Source organism: Tachysurus fulvidraco, chromosome 2, assembly GCF_022655615.1.
Source record: "Tachysurus fulvidraco isolate hzauxx_2018 chromosome 2, HZAU_PFXX_2.0, whole genome shotgun sequence".
Lineage (NCBI taxonomy): Eukaryota > Metazoa > Chordata > Actinopteri > Siluriformes > Bagridae > Tachysurus > Tachysurus fulvidraco.
The window spans coordinates 40,490,635-40,515,782 of NC_062519.1; the positions used below are offsets into that span (position 1 = coordinate 40,490,635).

Sequence of the window (25,148 nt, forward strand, 5' to 3'; positions counted from 1 at the left end):
GAATGGGAGGCAGACGACGGAGAAGAAGAGGAAATGACGCAGTTTGTGTGGATGTGGGACAGGGACCTCTCCGGTGATGGATGAAGTCGGTTCTCCGGTGGTTCCGCGGTCCAGCGCCTCGGTTCTGTCCTCCGTCCGAACCGACACCATCGAATCTCTCACAGACCTCGAAGACCTGGAGCGGGTTTATGCTCAACTCTGTGCAGAAGAGGTGAACTTTACATTCAGCTAATTATTCCTCAGTGTTTACATTAGCGTTGTGGCTAGTGCTACGTTAGCGTTGTGGCTAGTGCTACGTTAGCGTTGTGGCTAGTGCTACGTTAGCGTTGTGGCTAGTGCTGCGTTAGCGTTGTGGCTAGCGCTGCGTTAGCGTTGTGGCTAGCGCTGCGTTAGCGTTGTGGCTAGCGCTGCGTTAGCGTTGTGGCTAGTGCTGCGTTAGCGTTATGGCTAGTTCTGCGTTAGCGTTGTGGCTAGTGCTACGTTAGCGTTGTGGCTAGTGCTACGTTAGCGTTGTGGCTAGTGCTACGTTAGCGTTGTGGCTAGTGCTACGTTAGCGTTGTGGCTAGTGCTACGTTAGCGTTGTGGCTAGTGCTACGTTAGCGTTGTGGCTAGTGCTACGTTAGCGTTGTGGCTAGTGCTACGTTAGCGTTGTGGCTAGTGCTACGTTAGCGTTGTGGCTAGTGCTACGTTAGCGTTGTGGCTAGTGCTACGTTAGCGTTGTGGCTAGTGCTACGTTAGCGTTGTGGCTAGTGCTACGTTAGCGTTGTGGCTAGTGCTACGTTAGCGTTGTGGCTAGTGCTACGTTAGCGTTGTGGCTAGTGCTGCGTTAGCGTTGTGGCTAGTGCTGCGTTAGCGTTGTGGCTAGTGCTGCGTTAGCGTTGCTCCTTCATCTGATTAATGGCGTGTCATAATACATACTATTAATCATTCTATAAAACAAAACATCATTTTACAACATATTAAAGATAAACAAGACTTTAAAACATGTACTTTTAAAGCTGTCTAATAATAAAACTTGTTCTCAGTTCGGCTGTCAGTCACTTCACACGACACGCCCCTTTAATCAGCATCCAATCACTTCGTTGACCACGCCCACATAAATATAGCTTAACATCAGAAACTCTTATTCCAAAGTAGGCATTTTTCTGCGCTTTTAATACTTCAGTTCAAGGTCCAATCCGAGCTCTGAGTATCAGGCTGTAATTGATCGTGTCTCAATAAAGTAATCTTACTTTAGTCAAGTCAAGTAGCTTTTACTGTCATTTCAACCATATATAGCATATGACATGAGACAACGTTTATCTAGGATCATGGTGCTACATGAAACAAATACAGGGCTAAGGACTAGGACAGTGCAGGACAAAAGACAATGAGACAGTGCAAGACAATAAGACAGTGCAGGACAAAAAAAGACACTGAAACGGTGCAGGACAAAAAGACAGTGCAAAAAAAAAGTACAAGACAATACACAAAAGACACCGACCAGTGTAAATACTGTATGTTCAGCTGGAGTGCTGTGCCGTGTGCAGAAATACTGGAATGAACACATTAGTATTATAGCAGCAGTTACCTGGGATAATGTAAAGGATTGTGCAAAATAGCAACGACTGAAATGTGAGACAGCATGTAAACAGTTTGATGGATGTATAATGAAAGTGTGTGTATTTAGTGTCGGTCCATACAGTTCATGATCCTGCTTTGTATTGAAATGGGCTCTGCAAATATCCCTCCTGACATAACGTTATATCATTCCGTATTTTCTGTCTCTGTGTTTTCGGGCTTTTTGTTTACAACGGGACCTTTTAGACACCTTGTAAGTGATTGTGTTTAAACCGTGTGATGTGGTCGGTTCTGCAGGTGGAGGTGCAGAAGGAGTTGCAGGTTCTTTCTGGACAACAGAGCAGCATTGAAACTAAGATGCTCGCTCTACAGAGGATCGGGTGAGTGTGTGGGTTTGGAAGTGGGGCATTAATTGACCTGTGGCATTGCTTTTACAAACAGAATTAAACATGAATGTCACAGTTCTTTTGAACTCTCGTGTTATACATGTTTCTCATTAGTATTATATAGAGTGTATAATGTAGTTACAGAATATCAATACAAAAATAAAAACAACACACAAATCAAAGCAGAGTATGCATTGTTTAGAACCGCTCACATCCTGCATGAGTTTAAGGTGTGTGTGTGTGTGTGTGTGTGTGTGTGTGTGTGTGTGTGTGTGTGTGTTAAGGCCCAACCTGCAGCTGATTGAAGGAGATGCCACACAGTTATCCGGGATGATCAACTTCACCTGCAGCCTGGCGGAGAACGTCAGCAGTAAAGTCAGACAGTTGGACCTCACTAAGGTTACACACACACACAAACAAACGCTCACACACTCCTGCACCCAGGCTACACTCCTAGAAGCAACTGACAGCAGGTGTTTGGTCCTTTCAGAAAAGGCTCTACCAGGCGATCCAACGTGCTGACGATATTCTGGATTTAAAGTTCTGCACAGACGGCGTTCAGACAGCTCTCCGCAATCAGGACTACGAACAGGCCGCCGCCCACATCCACCGCTACCTGTCTCTCGACCAATCGGTGATCGAGCTGAGCAGGCAGGGTGGAGAGAGTGAGTCCTTTAACTGATGATAAATCAATAAATTGGGATGTGGTAACCTAGTGGTTAAGGTGTTGGACTACCAATCAAATGGATGTGAGTTCAAATCCCCTGTTCACTAAGCTGGCACTGTTGGGCCCCTGAGCAAGGCCCTAAACCCTCAGTTAATCAGCTGTATAAAATACAACTAAAAAAGGATAAAGGTGACTGCCAAACAGCCTAATTGTAAATGATAAACGGTTTTTAACGCTAGCATTTTTCCTGACACGGATGTTCACTTACACTCTGCGCATCCTGTCGATCTAAAGAGTTTGTTTCCTAATATAAAATGTTAAAAACACACAGCGTTAGCATGTTAGACGTAGCGTTAGATTTTAGAGGTAATAGAATGAGAGATTTTATTAAATACACAGTCGTAATTTTACCAACAACGTTTGTGATGTTAAAGCTGTGCTGATGTACACATGAACTGAGTTTTAGCTATTTCCTGTTTCGCTCTGCAGGCACCGCAGTCGATGCCAGTCTCGCTCTACTGCAGGAGGCGGAGCTTAGTTTGAAAGCTCTGGTTACTAAGCGACTAGAGGAAGCAGTTGCCACGGGCGACCTGCCTCAGGTTGAACGCTTCTTTAAAATCCTCCCTCTGCTGGGCCTTCATGAGCAGGGACTTGCACAGTTTGCTCAGTACCTCTGCAGTCAGGTGTGTGTGTGTGTGTTTAAAAACTACATGGTGTTGATGTTGTATCCGATCTCATAAAAAAGTTCTCTTTCGCTCCTCACTCAGTTGGCGAGTAAAGCGGAGGAGAACCTGCTCCTGGCTGTAGGATCTGACGTCAGTGACCGTCGTGCGCCGCTGATCTTCGCTGACACACTCACACTACTGTTGGAGGGTAAAAACACACCACAAACCACACACACTCTCACTCTCTAATCACTTTTTTTTTTTTTAAAGTGAAAGAACTTGGCATGGATTGTGCATCATGTGTGCTTAATGTGTGTGTGTCAGGTATTGCTCGGATCGTGGAGACGCACCAACCCATAGTGGAGACCTACTACGGCCCGGGAAGACTCTACACACTCCTCACGCACCTTCAGAAAGAGTGTGACACACTGGCGCAGAAAGTGGTGGAGAAGTTCATCCAGCAGAGAGGCTATCACAACAAAGTGTGTGTTTCCTGTGTTCAGGTTTTTTTCCCTTGGTGTACGTGTGTCCAAGTGTGTGTATGTGACGTTGGAATGTTTCTGTAGTTCCAGGTTGTTCAGAGCAGCATGATGAGGGGCACGTCTACGGACAAGATCGAGCCGAGGTACTTTAATTGTGTACATCGGAAAATGTGTGTAATGGATTGTTGACTTCTAAGACAATTCTGTAAAGCTTGTAGTATCCTAAGATATGCAAAACTCATGGTGTGTGTGTGTGTGTGTGTGTGTGTGTGTGTGTGTGTGTGTGTGTGTGTAGAGAGCTTGACCCCGTGTTATGTGAGGTCACCATGATGAACTCGAGAGCTGAACTGTACCTGCGCTTCCTGAAGCGCCGCATTACGGCAGATTTTGAAGTCGCAGACGCGACCGCAGCAGAGTCCGTAATCCGAGGTAGCGAACTCATGTAGACTTGTATAGATTCACCTACAACACAGCACACTGTATCCCAGAACAAAATATTGGCACCCCTCTACCCTTGGCCTGTATAATCGACAGCACATCTAACCACAAGTGAGAATAACAGTTTAATTTATGTGTTGAAATTCTGGCGTTTTTACAGAGCATCAGCAGTGTTTAGAGCGATTGCTGAAGGATTGCCAACTCAGTTGCATCATGCAGGAGCTGATTGGTTACTACATCCCCATGGAGGAGTACTACATGAGAGAGACTGTGAATAAGGTACACACACATACACTGAAAAAAAGGAACACACTGTCTTTATATTGTGAGGTAGAATTCATAAACAACAACGGGTTTTATTCAGGCGGTCGCTATGGATGCTGCCGAGGCGGGGCAGCTGAGCTCCAGTATGGTGGACGACGTGTTTTATATCGTGAAGAAGTGCATCAGTCGAGCGCTGACCAGCGGCACCTCGGACTGCGTGTGTGCGATGATTAATCACGCTATCAGCGTACTCGAGACGGATTTCAGGTACACGCCTACTGATTTCTAGACATGAGAGAAAATCTTCCCAAAGCCAGTTCCAGTTACTTTAAACATTCGCCAAAGGGGTCTGCATACGCCATCGGAGACACACAACCCACTGACTCCTCCCTCTGAAAAAGTAGTTCCATCTCTAAAGGAGCGATTCAACGTCATTTATACACAAACACGTTGAACTGCAGATTTCGACCTCTTCGTTTAGCCTTTCGTTATAAGTGAGTTTTGTCTTTTGCTGTTCCACAAAAGAGTCGCCTCACATTAGTACGATGAACCGATCGATTTGACTCAAAAGATTCAGATTAAAAAAAGAGTCAGCTCTTATTAATAAGCAGAGATAAATGATTTGAATCAAAAGAATCGTTTTAGTAAGCTGAATCAAATAATTTGCTCTGTTACTATACATGGGATCATATGGTGAATTTTTATTTGCATGCTATGCCTTCACATCTGGGGTATGTGTGTGTGTGTGTGTGTGTGTGTGTGTGTGTGTGTGTAGGGAGGTGCTGGTGACTAAACTGAGAGCCGGTTATCCAGCCAGCACTCTGCAGGATCTACATCGCGGTGTCACCAGCGCCGTGAGTCTGATGCAGAGCAGCTTACAGCAGGGAAAAATCCAATCTCTAGGCATCGAGAGTCAGGAACAAGCCAAGACCGCTTATCTGGTGAATAAATATATCCTATATTATATCCTAAAGCAATATCCGTTCAGGGATCAGAGCCGAAACCTCAGCGTTTGATCCGTGCCTCAGACCGATGTAGCCCAGTTAAAAGAAAGGGGCTACATCGGTCTGAGGCACGGATCAAACGCTGAGTCATGTTTTAATATGTAGCTGAAAAAAGAGAGTCGAATCTATTATTCTATAATTCTCTTAGAGTTTCCTGTTATTCATGAACTGAACCAATTGACTTGAATCACCGAATATAAGTTGGAATTAGGGATGCCACGATTCTCAATATAATATCGAGCCGTTCGGTACGACATCCACAGTTCAATACGCGCTTGCGAATTGCTGTTTTTTTGTTTTTTGTTTTTTTTTTTCGGTTTTACATTTAAATAATTTATGTGCTTTTTATTTCTCTCCGAATTGACTGTTTGTGTGTGCCTGTAAGTCTACGAGCTGAGATGAGGAAACTCCTCCCCACGAGTAAATGTTCAATCACTATTCTCTAAAGTTAGGGGGCGTCGAACCATCATTCCACACTTTAACATGGCGAGCGGTGGTGAAGCGAGGCTACAGTACGAGGAGGCGCCGGCGTCTTTTAAATCCGTGGTGTGGAGACATTTCGGTTTTGCTGTCGAGTATAATGCCGAGGAAGAAAAAACGGTAAACAAAAAAAATGACTGTGTGCAAGCGTTGTTTTACACGTGTAGCCTACTCAAACGGAAACACTCCCAATATGATTGCACATCTGCGGCACCAACGCCCAGCAATATCAATGTCTGAAGGCAGGATAGCAGAGCAGGTAATAAAGTCCTCCAAAAAACAACAGTCCCTCGCTGAATCCTTCCAGCATGCATACCCAACTGGTTCCGAGAGACACATGAAAATAACAAAGGCAGCGGGGGTGTTCATTGCCAAAGATTTGCAGCCGTTTTTGCTGATTGGAGATACGGGCTTTTGTCATCTTATACAGTGGTCCCCAACCTTTTTTTTTGCCGTGGACCGGTCAATGTTTGATCATTTTACGGCCCGCTGGGGGTGGGTGGCGGCTATACAATTAAATTAAAAGTAATAATTTTAATTTAATTGTAAATGAACATGCCTTTAGCTCACTACAACGCTTAATCAATGAGAACCCTGAGCTTGCAACGAGACGGTTCCATCTGGGGTAATAGGAGACAATGACACCCGAAGTGTGTTGCTTATGTCCAGTTTATTCCGTTGTTTTGTTTTGTTTGCTGTCACTGCAGAAAACCCCGTTTCACACAGATAGCATGTCAGAAATGGCGATAGGGATGTAAGTGCTGTGGTGGCAATCTCAGGGTATTCCGCCATGACTTTAATCCAGAACTTTCTAACAACGTCTGTTTCGTGCTCATTTTTGCTCATTTGTGGGTTAAATTTGAGCAAACACAATATACACGTACACCAAGCACAGTTAAACATGACAAAGTACCGGTGAACAGAGAGAAGAGCGATACACACCTTCTCTCTCCACCAAAGCTACAACACCACTGCCGCTTGCAGCCGCTCAGCTCCAGACGTCACCTAAACCCGGCCCGATATCACGATATTTTGCGCATACGCGTTATTGGTGCAGCTTTAGGTGACGTCTCTCAGCTACCGGTTAACCTCTCGTCCATGGAAAGTCGCACAAACCCGAGAGAAATACACCACAGTAAATAAAATGGAAATAATTTAATGTTCCTTGGGCGGCCCGGTACCATTTGGTCCACGGGGGTTGGGGACCACTGATTATAAAAACACCCGATCCACGTTACAGACTACCGTCTCACACTTTTTTCAGCACCAAGATAATTCCCGACCTCTATGAAAAGATATGCGACAGTATTGTGTACGAATTGGCCCAAGCGCATAGCCTTGCTCTGACCACAGATGGTTGGACCTCGCGGGCAACCGTGAGTTACCTCACTGTAACTGTTCACTACATGTCGGATTGGGAAACGAAAGGCGCTGTACTCCAAACCCTTCCCCCGTATGAAAGTCATACAGGCGCTCATTTCAGAAGAGTTGACAAACGCAGTGAATACATGGGAGGCCAAATATGTTACTCCCAGTCACCACAGATAACGCTCCGAATATTGTGAATGCAGTTAATGAAGCTGATGGGCTGGGGCCACAGATAAGTTGTTTTGCGCATGTTGTAAGCCTAGCAGCCAAGAAAGCAGTGTCAATCAACACAGAGTCCCGCCTCCTGGGGAGGGTTAGAAAATTAGTGACTTTTTTTTCACCAAATAGCACCAAAGCCCACCATGTTTTGTTTTCACGTTAACTTCGCATGTATGTTTATTTTCAAACTTTAGCATTTTATGTGTTCCCCGGTTTGTACATGGGCTACCAGCAGCTGTGAGATGTCACTCACATATAAAAAAATATAAAAAATGTTTATATTATACAAAACACTAGGAACCAGTGGACTTTTCTTTGCTTTTAAGTAAAATAAAGGAGTATCGCGATAGATCGTTTTTATTTGTTTCTTCTTAACCTCTTACTGTTCCTATTGCCTAAGCATAGAATAAAAAAAAAACACTTTTATGTGTTAAGCCATCAGAACCGAACCGAACCGAAAACCGTGGTTAAAAAACCGAGGTATGTATTGAACTGTATTGTTGCATCCCTAGTTGGAATATAAAGTGTCAGCTCAATTATTTGAATCACTAGAAAAATCTGGGCCAATTCGTTTTGTCGAGCTGAGTCGATTGATCTGACTCACTGAAAAGAGTCTTTGTGTTCTGTGTCAAATGACTTGACTCACTGGAAGCAGTCAGGTCTTTGAAGTTGGTAGAGATGTGAGTTTAGCCATTGATCGAATTTGTTTGTTTGTGTGTGTGGGTATGTATGTATGTGTGTGTATATGTGTGTTGACCAATTATTGTTCTGCACTATGGCTCACGTGGTGGTGAAAAATCGCGTGACCGAGCCGTGCCATGCCCAGTGCTTGTTTTAAACGTTCTCCACCTTTTCTTCCAGGTGACTCTGAATAATGTGCAGGTCTGCAGCGAGAACATCAGCACTCTGAAAAAGAACCTGGAGGTCTGATTGTTTTTGTGAACTGATCATCTGTAATCTGGCAGCATTGTTCTTTATAAACCTGTGCCCTCTCTCTCACTTATTCATTTTTCCCCCTTTGTTGTTTAGAGTGACTGTGCCAAGTTGTTCAGTCAGGTAGCCGGTTCAGAACAAGCTCAGGCGAAGATAGACAGCTGTCTGTCCGACTTGTTGAACACATCCAGCAAGCTCAAGGATCTCCTCCAGGTCAGAGAACTGGAACATGTGTATTTCAGTTTAGACAAAAATATCCATATGTTAAAGGTGGGGTCTCCATTGCTTGAAAGCCAATGTTGACATTTGAAATCACCAAAACAAACACGCCCCTAACCCAAATGGGTCCCACCTCTGTATCGATAGCTCCGCCCACACATACATACGTAACCCAGGCGACTATCAGAAAGAAATGTGTCTTTATCATAGCTGAAGGGAAGAACAATGCGATTGCAGATAAACAAACAAGCAAAACTGCCACACAAGCATAATGATGTAAAGGACAAAGGCATATATTAGTTCTGTGTAACAAAGCAAAACCAATGTTACTCACCTATCGAGAAGGAAAAAAGCGCCTCGGCGTCTTAAGTAAAGTCGGCCACATATTCACAGGTCGGAGTTTCCCGAGTCAATAACTCCTGAGCTAAAAGCTGTTACTACACAAAACGCGGTTGTAGCTGCCTCTCTACATTACTACAATAGAAAAGAGGTGTTATTTGTGTAGTAACAGCGTTTAGCTCAGGAGTTATTGACTCGGGGAAACTCCAACCTGTGAATATGTGGCCAACTTCCTGCTCCTTCAGTTCTCTCCAGCGCTGGAAAGCTGATCCTATATTAACACGTCCTACTTCTTACCTTATCGTAAGTCTTTCTTCTCTTTCTTTCTTTGTTTTTATCCTCCATGTCGATGTTAAAACCGCTTTCTGCTAATGTCACACACGCGCACTGAACACTCTCTCCGCCCATATCGACAAGACACGCCCCTTTCTGCTCATTGGCTAGACGTTAGCTTTGATTTTGTTTAGTTTGTCGTCCCGACTCAGTTTTCTGAGGCATTTCTCAAACGACGGAGACCCCACCTTTAAGTGTTTAAGATCTTTCAATAATTAATTTTTAGTTAATTAAAACGTGTTTTAAAAACTTTCCATTGTCTCAGTTTTAACTGAAACATTTTTATATGACCTATGATTTTGTATCAATTGTGTGTGTGTGTGTGTGTGTGTGTGTGTGTGTGTGTGTGTGTGTGTGTGTGTGTAGGAGGGTCTTCAGGAGCTTAATAACACAGCTATCAGACCACAGGTGAAGCCGTGGATCAGCAGCTTCCTGTCTATTTCACACAACATCGAAGAGGTGAGAAATATATTGGGAATGATGAAGCTGTCACTGTTTCCCACCTTATGCATCCCCAAGTGTTTTATTTCTCTTGTACCACAGAAAAAAAGTCAAGCTACATTTTTATTTGGTAAAGACATAATATAAGACAGGTCTGTGGAACAAATGAGTTCCTGTTGTTTCTTCTCTTCTCTCAGCTATAAATAGTGTTTCCTCACCAGACTTTGAGAGACTTTATTCTCTCTATTCAAGTTAATAAAACTAAAAAAAAAAAAATGTTCTCCATGTTACTGAGAAACACACAGACGTGTAAACTCGTCTGTCCTGAAGATGTGGAGAACTTCAAGTTCCAGCATCACGTCTGACTCTAATACACAGAGCTCACACTGGAGACTCCTTCCATAGATATAATAGATACGTTTCTCCTGACAGATCATCGATTTCAAGTTTTTGATTATCATTGTTTATAAAGCCGTGATGTGAAGCTGCAGAACACATTCTGATCAGTCAGTTTGTTTCTGATCTAAGGAGGAGTTTAGCGAGTACGAGGCGAACGATCCGTGGGTTCAGCAGCTGGTTGTGCAGCTAGAGCAGCTCATGGCTGAGTTTAAGGTAAAGAATATCGCTCACTTCTTCATTGTGGATGTTCACCGTGACATGATGTCTGACAGAAGGTGTGTCCTCAGGTCGGCTTGTCTCCCGTCATCTACGACATGCTCACCAGCCTGATGACCAGCCTGATTGCCATGGAGCTGGAGAAGACCGTCTTTAAATGCAGCTTCAGCAGGGTGAGAGGCTCTGAAAATCAGTGTTGTATAAAGCATTAGAAAGCAATACTTGAGTAAAAGTACGAGTATCGTACTAGAAAAAGACTTTGGTAGAAGTGAAGGTCACCTTTTAGAATATTACTCAAATAAAAGTCTTAAAGTATTTATTTACTGCACTTAAGTATCAAAAGTCATTTTCTGATATTTAATGTACTTAAGTATTTGAGGTAAAAGTAAAATTTCAGTGATTTTCGGTAGGCGTAAGAGCAGGGGCGGTTCTAGGGTTTCATCTTTAGGGGGTTTTAGCCCAGTGAGAATTTAAAACAAGAAGAGTTTTATATTATATGACTAACATAGTAAGCCAAATGTTATGGTATTATTAAATGGCAAAAGTGCACACCAATATTTTATGCATGATGTAATGATGCCAGTCTTTAAATCAAATCAGTTCATGTATGTGTGCATTCTCTACAAACAGTGTGTCCAATGAATGCAGTCATTAATAAACAAATATTTACAAGACAAAGACCGAATCAATTCAATTCAAGTTTATTTGTATAGCGCTTTTTACAATAGACATTGTCACAAAGCAGCTTTACAGAACATAAACACAGAGCAGAAGGTAAACATAATTAATGATAAAGGAATTAACGAATAATAAAAGAAATAAGAATTAACAGAATAAAAATTCTAGATTATTATTAGTTGTATATAGTTCACAGTGTGTATGTATTTATTCCCCTATGAGCAAGTCTGAGGTGACTCAGGCAGCAGTGGCAAGGAAAAACTCCCTTACATTGGTAAAGAAAGAAACCTTGAGAGGAACCGGACTCAAGGGGGACCTCATCCTCATATGGGTGACACTGGGGGTGTGATTGTAATATACAGTCAGACAAATGTTGTATTAAATCAATAAATGTTATTTTTATTTAGTATTGAATGGATTGTTTGCATTAATATTTTGTTTGTGCTATCAACTCTGGTAATAAGAATAGTGACATTTCACTGCTTTTGCAGTTCACTGCTTTTGTACGCTGCACGTACCTGTGCTGCTCCGTAGAGCGTGCGGACGTACGTAATGCAATCTAGTAGCAGTGATTCGCCAAACCTCCCTTATTGCAGTCGCACACATTTCTTCTGATTTTATTTTGTAGTAAAGAGTAACGAAGACGCTTAGTGGAAATATATCGGAGTAAAAGTGTACATTTTATCTAGGAAATGTTGTGGAGTAAAAGTGAAAGTTAACACAAATTTAAATAGCGAAGTAAAGTACAGATACGTGACATTTCTACTTAAGTACAGTAACGATGTATTTGTACTTTGTTACATTACAACACTGCTGAAAATCACACCACCTTTAGTTTTATTACATATCTGTTCCTCCATCTGAGGACATCACGAGGAATCGAGGACAAAACTTATTATTAAACGGGACGTCCTCGGTCACTGGAGTATCACTTTAATGCTGTTTCTGTTCTCTGTCTCTGCCCTCTGTCTCTCACCTATTTTTCTTTCAATCCTCTCTCTCTTCCTCTCTGTCTTTCTGTTGCTCTTTTCTTCTGTCTCTCTCTCTTTCTCTCTCTCACACAGTTGGGCGGTCTGCAGTTTGATAAGGAGTTGCGTTCGCTGGTCGCTTATCTCTCGTCTGTCACCTCGTGGACGATACGGGACAAATTTGCTCGCCTCACTCAGATTGGAACGATCCTCAACCTGGAGAGGGTTCGTATCTGTGTAAAATCAGCATTTACAGCATTGTTTTATGTGGATCAGAATATCCTGATCTGTAGATCAGCTGATTCTGTCCAAGGATCTAAGGTTTTGTTCCCTTCGTCTCATTTCAGGTGTCTGAGATCCTGGATTATTGGGGCCCGAACTCGGGGCCACTGACATGGCGTCTGACTCCAGCTGAGGTTCGACAGGTCCTGGCGCTCAGAGTGGACTTTCGCAGCGAGGACATCAAAAGACTCCGCCTTTAAAAAACAACACTATATCTTACTGGATCATTTTTAGTTATTTATGACTGTAATAAATAAAAAAAAGGGTGAAAAGAGTAGGGTTTTTTTTTTTTGTATTATAGCTTGATAATAAATGTTACATTCATTTAAAAGAGTTCTGTATCTGTTCATCTTTTTATTTTAATGCACAGAAACGTCACTCAAATCCTCAGAACCTATATAATTTAACAAAAAAGAAAGAAAACACATATTCGTTTTAACAGGGAGTAAACTGCATTTATACCTATTTTTTAGGCTATAATGAGTTTTAGTAGCACGAAGATCTTGTGGATGTGATAAAAAAACAAGTTTTACATTTATGAAGCTTGCTTTCATGTTCTCATTATAATGCTAGATTTAAATGTAATTATTTGTAGGTTTACGAGTGTTTTTAACAAATAATAAAATTCCAGAAATTGGACAGTTTTCCTGTCGTACTCCTGATCCTGAGTGTGTGTAAGTTTACTGAATATAATCCTGGACACGATGGACTTCATCTGCATGAATTACTGTACTTTTATATCTGTGGTGTTTTAGCAGATGTCCGTATCCAGAGTCACTAATAATAGAAGAGCTAAAGAGTCTTGATCAGAAGCACATCCTCATGGGAGGTCACTCGATACATCAAGAACATGTAGAACGTTAAAAAAAAAATATTTCATTTTATTGGCTTTAATAAGAAAACAAAATTGAGCCAACACAAACATAAATTAAGACAAATTAATTCAATAATGACAGAAAAGGGTGGCGTGTAATTTTAGTGCTCATTCATTATTAATATTATATATTAGCAAAATATTTTATTGGCAGAGAAGTGAGGTTTTTTTAGCCTTGCCTCTGAGCACTCATTTTATGCTTCCAGCTGTCTGCGCTCTTTACCTTTTATGGAGTTTTGTGGGCGTTGCAAAATGCAAATGAGCTGTGTCAGGAACGTGACACTTTACAGGTGATGAAATGAAAATGAGATTTGACAATAAAATCATATTTCATAGATGTGATGGAATAAAATGTGTGTCTATAAGCAGCGATGCAGATGATGCAGTGTGTATCAGGCAAAAAAGTCAGGTTTTGCAAGAATTTAATAAAAATAAAAACAAATATTTTAATAGGAATAACACAAGCGCCTGAAAATATTACAGGATCACTACATCCAAAAAAAAATAGATCTGAATTTGAAATCTTTACGAATTCATTTGAACAAATGGTGAAGGTTCACGGATTTGGATCGAATCCTCAGACGTTCCACTCGTATCAAAATCTGATGGCAAACAGGATGTTAAATACAGAATAATGAAGTCAATGGGAGTGAAGACTACAACGATTTTAAATACGCTGGGAAAAGTTGATACAAACTAAGAAAAGGATTGAGCGGATAAAAAGAACGTCGTCGGTTGCCGACTTCAGTCCGTTCTAAACAAAACGTAGTATCGTATTTATTAGGCTACACGATGCTTACGGTGAAATCTCAGCGTCATCTTTCCACAGGTTCGTCTGCTGTTAAACCAGTAACAGAATCACCACGGAAATAAAGACCGACCCTGAAATTTAGTATGTGTGACTCATTAGCTATCTGGGTGACTTAATTAACTCTTATGAGCCAAATCGTATTATACTGTTATGAATATCAGGAGATCATGAATGAAGACACGTCCAGAATTTGCATAAACATACATATTCATAGCTCATATTGATTTAGACTTTCAGAGCCATTTTAGTCACCATGAGACAGAGACAGAGACAGCATCAGATATCGGTATCGGACCGGTACTGAATCTCTGATATGAAGATAGAAGGTCAGTGCATCTCTGAACTCGGGAATTTGGTTCATCATCTTTTAGTCTGTATTTTTCAACCAAAAATGTGGTCATAAATTGACCATAATTTACCTTAAACCAAAAACACACTAAAAGAACAGTGTACTTGGCAGTACCGACTCAGAGACAGGGTACAGTACCCAAGAGGGCTGAGTGATGGGGTGATATGATATTGACATTGCGGTATATTCCCAAAAAAAAGCGGTGACGTATCCGTGTCAGAGCTTTTATCACTCCATACCGAAAGACTCGATTCCATTTTGTACCCTTTGAATTCCTCCCTGTTCCATATTTTATGAAAATGTCATGAACATTTGTCTGTTCATGTTGATTTTAGGGGCACTGGAGGCGTGTTCTCATTTGCATACCAGTGCATGTATGGGGACCGGTCAGGATGAAAATGACCTTCCTCTCTCATCACTCCACTGATGTTTCATAGAAGTCTGAGATGTTTGTCAAAGCCAAACATAACGTTGTGAAAACACCATATATCAGCTTTTTTGACTCATCACTCAATCCTTTTTTTTTCCTTTTTTTTTAGGGAAACACTGAAAATTCAAAACAAATCTAGACAAATATGAAGAACCCCCCAAAACATGGTTCTGTTCTGTTTATTTGTGTGTCAGACTTTCTTCCGAACCGCACCGATGCTGCACAGCACGCGGTCGCGCTCCCGGAGCTCCTCCTGCAGACGCGCTTCGTTAATACGCAGCTGTCGGACGGTGTTCTTCATCTCCTTCATCTTCACCTCCATGAGAGCGATGATGTCTCGCTGCTCGTTGAGTTTCCTCAGGAGCTCAGCCGACGTCGTGCCGTTGGTCAGGGAGTACGAGTGCTCCTCTCCGTACAGCGCCAGGAGCGGACCGGGTTGATCCGGTAACACAGTCACCAACACTTCAGTGTTCTCCTCGGTCTTCAGCGCCGATCCGTCTGCTGCTAGTGAGGATGAAGATGACGATGACGATGATGCTGATGCTGATGATGATGATGATACGGTGGTGACGGGTGAGACGTACTGCCCGTTCTGTCCGATCTGCACTACGAAATCGGGCTCAATGCCCTGTACTGCTTCACTGTGGATCGCGCCGACGCTGGTAAGAATTGGTGCCGACGCAGACACATGCGCAGACGCAGACGCATACACCTTCCTGCCCCTGCCGCGCCGACTTCTTCTCTCGTTCACTCCGCGTAACGGGAAGAGCGTCGGGACCCGAATGGTGTAGGTCTTCCTGCCCCCGGGAAAGTGCACGCTGCACACACGGTGTCCTGTGGTGGGCTGGAAGGTGCTGAAGCAGCCGCTCACTCCGGCCCTGGAGATGTTCTTCAGCCAGATCTCCCTCTGCGTCGGGTCTTTGGGGAACGTGTAGAACCGGAGCTCACGGTCCCGGTGTGAGTTATTATAACACCCGGGCACGCAGCACGTAAAGCCTGGCATGGCGGCAGCGCTCTTTACCCCTGAAACCAACCTCACACAAGTTTCGGGTGATTTTGTTTTGTTGATCTCCTTCGTGCGCTGTTATCAAAATGCAGCGGCCTAAAAGCGGAACTACACGTCCCACAATACTTACGACTTCCTGTTTTGCTTTTCCCCTAAGCTGAGTTAGCGAGACAAGAGTCTGCGCACAACATGCGCATGTTCCAGACTTTTCTCTGTTGATAAACACAGAAAGCTGCCAAAGAACTGATCTTTTTTATTATTACAATAAAACTCATCTAAAGAGCTAAACGATTTCGCTGTCATTTATTCTGTGCATACATTTGTACAGAAGGATCACAATAGAATCACACACACACAGACACACATACACACAACACTCACACACTCACAAACACACGCAGACAGTCGCACACACAAAGTCTCACACACACCCACAAACACACACATTTAAAAGATGTACTGTTTAAACTTAAACGCTTATAAATGTAAAAATCTGGATCATGTTCACAAACAGAGGGAATCATAAATATTTATAAAAATAAATATTAAAAGGTTTGTTTTGTGCAACTCAAACCTAAATAGATTTAGGTAGGATTTAGGCATTTATTTATTTTTTTGAACGTGCAATTCAGCTAGAAATAAAGTTTATGAGTTTATAAGAAACAAATAGTAGAAATAAATATATTAAAAAAGTATTAATATTACGCTAATAAAAGCTTCACTACGCAATACAGCATCAGTAAAGGACAAGCGATGGGCACTTTTCAAAAACGGACAAACAAACAAATAAATAACTAATCAAACTGTAAAAATACGAAACTTTCCTTTGATTTACGCGTGTTAGTGTAGTCTAATTAATAATATATATTATAATTTTTATGTATTTATTTTTTAGTATTATTATTATTTTAAAGTTTAGCTTAGTCCCCCGGAAGAGGAAATCAAAACTACACATCCCGAGGCACGCGCGGGCTTTATTTGAATCTAGTGTTGCCGTTAAAAGGCTTTGAGGCGATAGTTTATAAACAAACTTTAATAAACATTGGAGCAAAATCTCAGATGGACTCCGTGGAAGAGGATGAAGTGTCTGCACGAATTTTACTCAGAAATGTCCTGCACACTGAAACACAGCGGTCTCCGGTCACCAGAAGGTGATTCTACTGCACTGTTATTTATGCTAATTAGCTTAGCACTTAGCTTAGCATCGCTGTATGTTTGTTTGTTAGAATGATTTCTTTATGTATTCTCTAGATGGGTCTGTGGTCTTTTACATCAATACAACATTTGTCAGACTGTATATTTATAATCACACCCTGCAGTGTCACCCTGATGAGGATGAGGTTCTCCTTTGAGTCTGGTTCCTCTCAAGGTTTCTTCCTTTACCTTCAAGGGAGTTTTTCCTCCCCACAGTCTCACCTGAGTCACCTCAGAATTGCTCATTGGGGATAAATACAAACACATTTAAATATATCTAATAATAATCTTGAATCTTGTCCTTTATATTATTCTTTATATTAACATTTTGTTCTATGTTTATGTTCTGTAAAGCTGCTTTGAGACAATGTCAATTGTAAAAAGCGCTATAGAAATAAACTTGAACTGAATTGAATTGAATATATGTATGAGACTCAAAAGTACATCAGACCCAGAAAAGGGGATGTAAACTTTTGAACCGTTTCATTCTTTTCAGTATTTCAGTATTAAAGTTTTACCAATTACTTTCACAGCATTTGGCTTTTAAGTCTCTTATCATTTAATACTTTCACTCTGGTTCACTAGGTTACAGACTTAAGATACCATGAGACTACTGTTCAAAGGTTTTTCTTTTTGTTGTTGTTGTTGTTGTTGTTTGTTAAATACAACAAACAGGGAAGAAAGTGTTAGTTGAAGTGTTTCATGAATAAGTAGATCTTCAACCGTCGTTTGAAAATATCCAGTGACTCAGTGCCAGAAAAGAGTCTTATAGTAGACTTGCCTCTTGCCCTGAGAGATGGGCAACATGCCCACGCACAAGTGTTGCTGCAGGAGCATTGTATGGAACCAAGCAATCATTACATACAATATTATCTTGTATGTGCTGTAATAATAATAAAATTCAACATGGGCCATTTTATTCAGACCGCACAAACTTCTCTAAACACTGAAAAGGAGAAAGTAATTACTATTATGTAAACTGTATATACTTACTCCTATTACAATACACACAATAACATTGTTTAACATGGATTTTATTTTTATTTGCAAGAAATATTTTTTTATGTAGTTAATGGATCTTATTGTCTTTTAGCATGTCTCATGATCAGCAACTGTCACGTGCACGGAGGAGCTCCAGGCTGAGGAACACTCCTGAGACGCCTCACCTCGCTCTTCGTCATAAGCTCAAGCAGAAGCTCCATGAGGTACGCCTCATTTTTTGGATGTATGTTTACGCGGTTTGACTGTTCTAGGAGATTACATTGAAATCTCCTCTTTGTCCAGACCGCTGCTCAGTCTCCTCTCCCACCCAGTAAACGTGCAAGGTCTGAGGGCAAGACGCTGAGGACACCGGCAGTGCTTCCCTCTCCTGCGCTGTACGACGATGACGTCACACCTCGCGGGCTGCTCAGGGGCATTATCCAGACCGGTGAGTGCAGAAGAGGCGCTTTGCTCGGATGTCACATGTGCTTGGCAAACTCCTCCTGAATTTTGTTGTGCTTTTCAGAATCTGAGGCGTCTCTGCTGCTGTCTGGTCAAACCGCTGTACCTGAAGCAGTTCAGCACATTGAAGAGGCCAGTATCCATAGCAACAGACACAGGTGAGCGTGTCTATCATCTACGTATAATACTTATAATACTTGTAAAGCACATTCCTGTGTTAAATAAACACTAAGACTCTTTAATGGTAATTAATTAAGATTAGTCAATTCTGGGTTAGGTGTCCACTCCGTCACAAGACCTCACCCTCAGTGTTTCAGCCTGTCGAATATATAAAACGGCTGACACAAGGCGCAACTTTACGAACCAGAAATTAATTTACTTAACCACAATTTTAGTGCATCACCGCTGAGGACATAGCTTAAAAAATAGTTCCTGTTGAACCCTTTAAAGTCTATTAATGTTTTGGACTAATTTTAAGACTATGTTTTGGGTTTTGTTTTTTATATGTGTGTGTGTGTGTGTGTCAGTGATGGCATGTCAGGACTCGAACTGCCTGGTTTAGCCACAGAGCCGCTGACTCACATGATCCAGGGGTTGAGGCGCAGGAGGCCGCCGCCCACTTTTAACGTCTCTATTTTCGAGAAACAGCAGGACCAGCCATCAGGTTCTGTATCATGGAACATCGTTAACTTCTGTTCAGTTTCATACAGAAAGATCCAGGATGAGATTTATAAGACTATTAATTTCCGGGATCTGATCAGTGTCGTGATTTGATTACTAACCGTTCTGTGTATTTAAGTTTAATACAGTTTTAATCATAACACAGAAGCAGTAAATTAGACTGATTTACAGCAGCAGGAGGAAATGACATCAGTGCAGAAGACTAAACAGTAAACAAATGGATGCTATTTTACTTCAGGTGAAGAAGAGATGGAGGTCTCACAGGAGAATTCGGATGTCACTAAGGAGCAGGATCTCTCTGCTGGCTCCAAAAGGTAAACCATTCTGGCAGATTTTAATCTGTCACTCAGGGCTTTTTTTTTTTATTATTTTTTTTTTTTTACACAGGGTAGTGGGTAATTAATCTGTAATCTCTAACAGTTTCTACTACCCGAGATTTCTTTTTGTTACGCTTAGAGCATCTGATTAACTCTGTGGTCATCTGACAATTTTAGTACTTTTATTTTTTGTCTTCACAAGTGATTCTTCTGTCTTGATTTTTTGTCTTTGTGCATCTGTTGTGCTGAAACAGATAATAATTATTTCACAATCGAAGACAAATCGAGCTGCTTGTGTTTACTGCTATGGAGATGTGATTATATTCACTTTTAGTAATTTCACAAGAAAATGTCAACAAATTACGTTCTTATTTTTGTCAGTCTGATTATTTTTATGCTTATAATTATTCAGAGTATTTAGGTCTAAACTTGTGTTTAGCAAACATTTTTTGATAAATTGATAAACAAAAGCAGAAATTTTATTGTGGTTATTTTATAACAAAATAAAAGCCACAGGTTCAAGACTAGGGCTGTTCAATGACTTTTTTTTTTTTTTAGAGTTTTTAAAATTTCTATTTTAATTTTTAATAATATAAATAAATAAAAATTTTATATTATAATATTATATAATATTAATAATAATTTTATATAATAATAATTATATATATATATATATATATATATATATATATATATATATATATATATATATATATATATAGTTTTATTTCCTGTCTTCACACACAAACGATTCCTAGCATTTAGCTGAATCTTAATCGATTTCCTTTTCGCTTTTTTCCATGCACCCATATTGTTTTGTCTTTGTCTCAGCGTCCTCAGCCTCACCTTAAAGACTCCGTTCGTGAGCCTTCAGTCCGAGAGAGGGGGTCTGAAGCGAAAAGCGGCCGGACGACGGAAGCAGCTTTCTGTAAATGCCTTTGACGAAGCTGTTCAGAAACGTTTAGAGAGACAGAACGACAAAGGTGCTGCACTGACCTCATTCACGACCTCTGATTGGTCAAAAAATGTTGATTCATTCTCTATGACAGCGTTGACAATAGGGCTGCACATCACAGAATTAATGCTCTGCTCTACTACATTATCGTTTTTATAGCAACAGCTCATTCACAAAGATTCCTACACAGACTCCAATGATATTTAAAACAAAAATGTGTCTCATCAATATGTGAAGATTTCTTTATGCCTCTTTACCACCGGAAAGAACCGGTTGCTGGATCAGAGCTGGTGCTGGTTCAAAGGTGGTTCCACTGGCGAACCTTCTAAGAACCGGTTTGCCTTTCCACTGGCTAGAGAGCATCACAGAGCCGAGTCTGACGTCACTGTATACGTCTCACGTTACCCAGCGCAGCAACATTAGCGCAGCAGCGACAAACACAAACGCAACAACATGCTACAACAATGTTGCTTTACTGTTAATGCTCATGACTTTGTGAACCTACATTAACACCCAAACGCGGCGAATCCAACATGTACGTGCAGCTCTGTAATCTGTATTATCAGAGGTTGTAATTGAGAAAGTACATAACATTATTTTGTCATTAGTTTGCCTTAGCATGTAGCTACCTACTATCATGTGTGCTGATAATTGATCATGTTGCGGTAAAGTAAAAGTGTATTAAACATTAGTATACTTAAGGTGCATTATCAAAGGCACTAACAGTAGCCCCGCCCACAGCTCGTGACGCAAGCAGTTCTTAAGTCTAGACCAGCAACGTTTTGGTGCTACTTAAGAACCTCTTTTCCTGGTTCAGAGCCGGTGCTTTGGCTGTCGAAACAGAAAGAACTGGTTCTAAATTAGGCTCTGAACCAGTACTCAAACTGCCTCGGTGGAAAAGGGGCATTAGAGACATTTATTTATAAATGTGTTCTGATTTCACGACTTACTAAAATGTATATAGCCGACTCCAGAATTATTGGCACCCACGGAAAATATAGGCTAAAAACCATTCTTAAAAAAAGTCTGATTTACACTTTATCATATAATAATGACACTTATTTATTAATTAGATTTATAACTGATTTGTTTTATGATTGCTTAAAATATCAACAAAAATAGAACTAATTTGTTCTATTATATATTTTGACAATTTTTAATTATTATAAATTAATATAAACTTTTAACTATAACATGCTTTCACATTATTTTTTTTTTAAATAAAACGTGTATAATATAGAATTTCTTAAATAATCTTTTATTTGTACAATTTTATACTATATATTGGGTAAAAATATTATTGTATTTTAGCTGCTTCCAGGTAGTCAGTCTGATTATTTGTCGAAAAGAAAAGAGAATGTCTTGACATAATGTCTTGACATAATAACGACATAATCGTTATTATGTCTTGACATAATGTCTTGACATAATAATGACATAATCGTTATATTCTTTTCACCTATTTTATGCACTTTCTTTTTTGTCTTTTTGGTTGATTTGGTTTGTCAGATTATACAGTAGTGCAGGATGAAAGAACTCTTCAGGACTCTGCCTGGCAGAAGTTCACTCTGGGGTTAAGTAACGTCACGGTGCCAGATCTCACCACAGACCTGATGATGATCAACACGGAGCTCTACGTCCATCCACAGGCCCCAGAGTCCGAGCCGAGAGACACCGATGGAGGGGTTACGAAGAATGAGACGAAGAGAGATGACGGTGGTGTAGGAGAAGAACTTCAAGACAGCGCTCAAGATCAGGAAAAGGTGTGTGAGAGTAACATCTCTAAACCTCAACCAGATCCTTCAGAACACCCGGAACCGGATTCTCAGTGTCAGGAAGAGGAGGATGACGTGGATATGATTCCTCCATCACAAGAGAAAGAGTCCACATCTTTGAGTCCTGAGGATATCCCGTTCGTTCCGACCCAGGCCATGGGGGAGTGCGTGTTTCAGCCTCGAGTGCAGGAGCAGGAGGAGTCTCTGATACCGGAAGCTCAGCTGGAAGAAATGGACAAGAGAAAAGATGAGAGCCTTCAGGAGGAACAGCCATCACATCTGCCTCAGAAAATCACGCGGCGAGTGTACCGCTCTGAAGGCAGAGCCTTAAGGCCTGGAGTGATGGCAAGAGTCAGAGGTACGAAGAGCCTCGGGATGGATCAGGATCCCACAGAGAAACGTGAGTCATCGTCAGACGGGAATTTGTGTTGTACTGCTTTGTGGCAGAGCTACTTATCTCAGTGTGTGATGTCACTGTTTAAGCATTATTAGTTTACGGTCTCGTAACAGAACCAGCTTTAGCTTGTAGATGTTACTTTTTACAAATTAGTTTATGTTAATCATTACTTGGGTCTAACTTGGCGTTCTTGTTTCTTATGTAGAGCTGCAGAGTTTCACCACTGGAACTGTGCTGGAAAAATTAGCTAGCGTGGCGGACGAACCTAATCGCAGCCTTGCGTCGTCCTCCGCTGTCGACGCCACAAAGCCTTCATCATCTGAGACACAGCAGGACAGTTTGGTGCAGAATGCTGACATGGAATTTATCCAGGATCTCGACCTGGTGGAGAGCGAGGAAGTTGTGGTGTCTGTTCATGTTAGCCCCACTGTGGACTTTGAGGAGGTAGAGGAAGAGGAGGAAGAGCAGGAAGAGGAGGAGCAGCAACTGGAAGAGGAGGTGGAGGAGGAGCAGCAACTGGAAGAGGAGGTGGAGGAGGAGCAGCAACCGGAAGAGGAGATGGAGGAGGAGCAGCAACCGGAAGAGGAGGTGGAGGTGGAGCAGCAACCGGAAGAGGAGGTGGAGGAGGAGCAGCAACCGGAAGAGGAGGTGGAGGTGGAGCAGCAACCGGAAGAGGAGGTGGAGGTGGAGCAGCAACCGGAAGAGGAGGTGGAGGAAGAGCAGCAACAGGAAGAGGAGGAGGAGCAGCAACAGGAAGATTTTGAAGAACAAGAAGAGGAGCTGCTGCAACATGAAGAGGAAGATGCACGGAGTGAAGGTGGGAATTTTTTTTTTAACATATCGCTTATTTATATATTTGTTTTTATTTACCTTTAACATATTTATATATTGTCACAGAGCTCTCGATGCAAACCCCGAGTTTTATTAGGCACAGGAAGCAGGTATCTACGCCCGGTGCTCTGGCCACACCCGCCAACCTCAAAGCTTTGAATGCTGGGTAACTGATTCATAATGTTCAATCAAAAAACAAGTTTTGGGATTAGATCCTGTAAAAAGCTCACGCTGTTTCATATTCTCAGTCCTGCCCCAAAGGTCGTGAAGCCACGCCAAAAACGTCAGCCTCAGTCATCCTCTGCTGCCGGCGTCCTCCCGAAGAGCTACGTCATGAGCGTGTTTAAACACTTTGCTAAAACCAAGGTTGCAGGTGACGTCTATCCCGTCATCAATGACATGTAAGCCGATACGATAAACATTTTGACAATTAAATGAAAGTTGATAAATGCTCGCAGTTGGTCCCTGATTCTATGTCTTGTCTCAGTCTGAAGAGGTATTTTGATCGTATGGCAGACGATCTGGAGGCGTATTCAGCTCACGCAAAGAGGAAAACCATCGAGGTCGAGGATGTTGAGCTCCTCATGAGAAGGTTTGTTAGCTGTTAAAATCTGAATCTTGGGTTTTTTTATATAAAGTAAATACACATGTGGATCAAGTGATCTGTTGCTTTTTGTAGACAGGGCTTTGTGACAGACAGCACTCCAGTCAATGTGTTGATCGAGAAGTTCCTCCCACTCGAATACAGGAAGCTGCTCATCCCTGTCGCAACCAGCGGAAATAAAGTCGTGCCTGATCGACTGAGATGAACTACACAAATCGTATGCTCTCTCTTTCTCTTTCTCTCTCATTCTCTCTCTCATTGTTGTCCATAAATCTAATTTACTTTCCTTTAATGTCTATTTCCAATGAATTATTTATTATTTTCTTTTCCTCTTCAAAAATGGTTAGAAGTACTATTAACCTGCTGAGGTTGCAGATGGACTTATTTTGTGTTCCCTTTGTACATTGTTTCGAGTGAAGATTATAAATAAAGCTTTAAATATGCCGCTGTGAACTTTGTTTGTTTGTTTTTTAATGCACTTATCATGTCCACCTACCTATAACATTTGTTGTGTTGTGCAAATGTATTGGCACCCCTAATGGGTTTTACAGCGTTCCCACCACTTATCCTGGACGTTTCAGTGTTTTTATTCACTGCTCTAATACAAGCCTACACCTTTTGTGTCAGATGTGACGGAGGAGGAAAAACACAAGATCACGGTGCACGCTGAAGGGAAACCGCACCACGTTAGCACGAGGGGGCAACTCCTCAGTCATGCTGAGGTGTTTAAAACCCCAACACGTCCACTAATGCTGCTCTGTACCTGGTTCATTATCAATAATACTGAAACTAGGGAACAAGGTTTACATTTTTATTTAGATCTTCAGAATTCCTTTTCTTCCTTCGTCCAGCAAATGACTGAAAGTTGTAAGTGAATAAACTGGGTTTATGCACAATTTATTTATGTTCCACATTAAAGCATACAATGAAAATGCTGCGTAGAAAAGAAATATAAATGTATTGCAATTGGCCTTTTTTTATTATTATTATTTTTTATTTTCAATCAAGTGTGAACTTTCAAAGTCATATTTTGACAAGATCCTCTGTTTAAGCCGCTGCTAATGGACAGGGTAGAGGGTGCCAATACTTTGTGCAGTGCATCGTATGAGGTACACCAGTAACCTGTGTTAGATGTATACA

At 41.4% G+C, this 25,148-nt stretch overlaps 3 protein-coding genes across 3 annotated transcripts; 2 read left to right on the forward strand and 1 right to left on the reverse strand.

The window, feature by feature from the left end:
- The first annotated feature begins 18 nt into the window (after positions 1–18).
- Positions 19–13,003, forward strand: cog4 (component of oligomeric golgi complex 4). The gene is made up of 19 exons (XM_027152004.2): positions 19–211; positions 1,858–1,940; positions 2,231–2,345; positions 2,437–2,611; positions 3,103–3,296; positions 3,381–3,486; positions 3,603–3,760; positions 3,845–3,903; positions 4,056–4,189; positions 4,359–4,477; positions 4,563–4,729; positions 5,238–5,403; positions 8,395–8,457; positions 8,563–8,679; positions 9,724–9,816; positions 10,327–10,410; positions 10,485–10,586; positions 12,156–12,284; positions 12,407–13,003. Exons 1-19 carry the CDS (start codon positions 77–79, stop codon positions 12,539–12,541), a joined length of 2,334 nt encoding a protein of 777 aa, XP_027007805.1. The 5' UTR covers positions 19–76; the 3' UTR covers positions 12,542–13,003.
- Positions 13,004–13,620: 617 nt separating this feature from the next.
- Positions 13,621–15,946, reverse strand: thap11 (THAP domain containing 11). The gene has a single exon (XM_027152005.2). It carries the CDS (start codon positions 15,806–15,808, stop codon positions 14,996–14,998), a length of 813 nt encoding a protein of 270 aa, XP_027007806.1. The 5' UTR covers positions 15,809–15,946; the 3' UTR covers positions 13,621–14,995.
- Positions 15,947–16,753: 807 nt separating this feature from the next.
- Positions 16,754–24,461, forward strand: cenpt (centromere protein T). The gene is made up of 13 exons (XM_027151935.2): positions 16,754–16,962; positions 18,099–18,210; positions 18,290–18,434; positions 18,513–18,606; positions 18,976–19,112; positions 19,368–19,443; positions 20,278–20,429; positions 21,911–22,576; positions 22,779–23,390; positions 23,471–23,570; positions 23,653–23,805; positions 23,892–23,996; positions 24,084–24,461. Exons 1-13 carry the CDS (start codon positions 16,871–16,873, stop codon positions 24,211–24,213), a joined length of 2,574 nt encoding a protein of 857 aa, XP_027007736.2. The 5' UTR covers positions 16,754–16,870; the 3' UTR covers positions 24,214–24,461.
- Positions 24,462–25,148: the final 687 nt, after the last annotated feature.

Excerpts from the sequence above, each read along its gene's own strand:
- cog4 (XM_027152004.2), top strand. The coding sequence starts at position 77 with ATGGATGAAGTCGGTTCTCCGGTGGTTCCGCGGTCCAGCGCCTCGGTT. Across the intron at positions 2,612-3,102 it reads GAGCAGGCAGGGTGGAGAGA|GCACCGCAGTCGATGCCAGT; the intron begins GTGAGTCCTTTA and ends TTCGCTCTGCAG. Across the intron at positions 3,761-3,844 it reads AGAGAGGCTATCACAACAAA|TTCCAGGTTGTTCAGAGCAG; the intron begins GTGTGTGTTTCC and ends ATGTTTCTGTAG.
- thap11 (XM_027152005.2), bottom strand. The coding sequence starts at position 15,808 with ATGCCAGGCTTTACGTGCTGCGTGCCCGGGTGTTATAATAACTCACAC.
- cenpt (XM_027151935.2), top strand. The coding sequence starts at position 16,871 with ATGGACTCCGTGGAAGAGGATGAAGTGTCTGCACGAATTTTACTCAGA. Across the intron at positions 16,963-18,098 it reads CGGTCTCCGGTCACCAGAAG|CATGTCTCATGATCAGCAAC; the intron begins GTGATTCTACTG and ends ATTGTCTTTTAG. Across the intron at positions 20,430-21,910 it reads AGAGAGACAGAACGACAAAG|ATTATACAGTAGTGCAGGAT; the intron begins GTGCTGCACTGA and ends TTGGTTTGTCAG.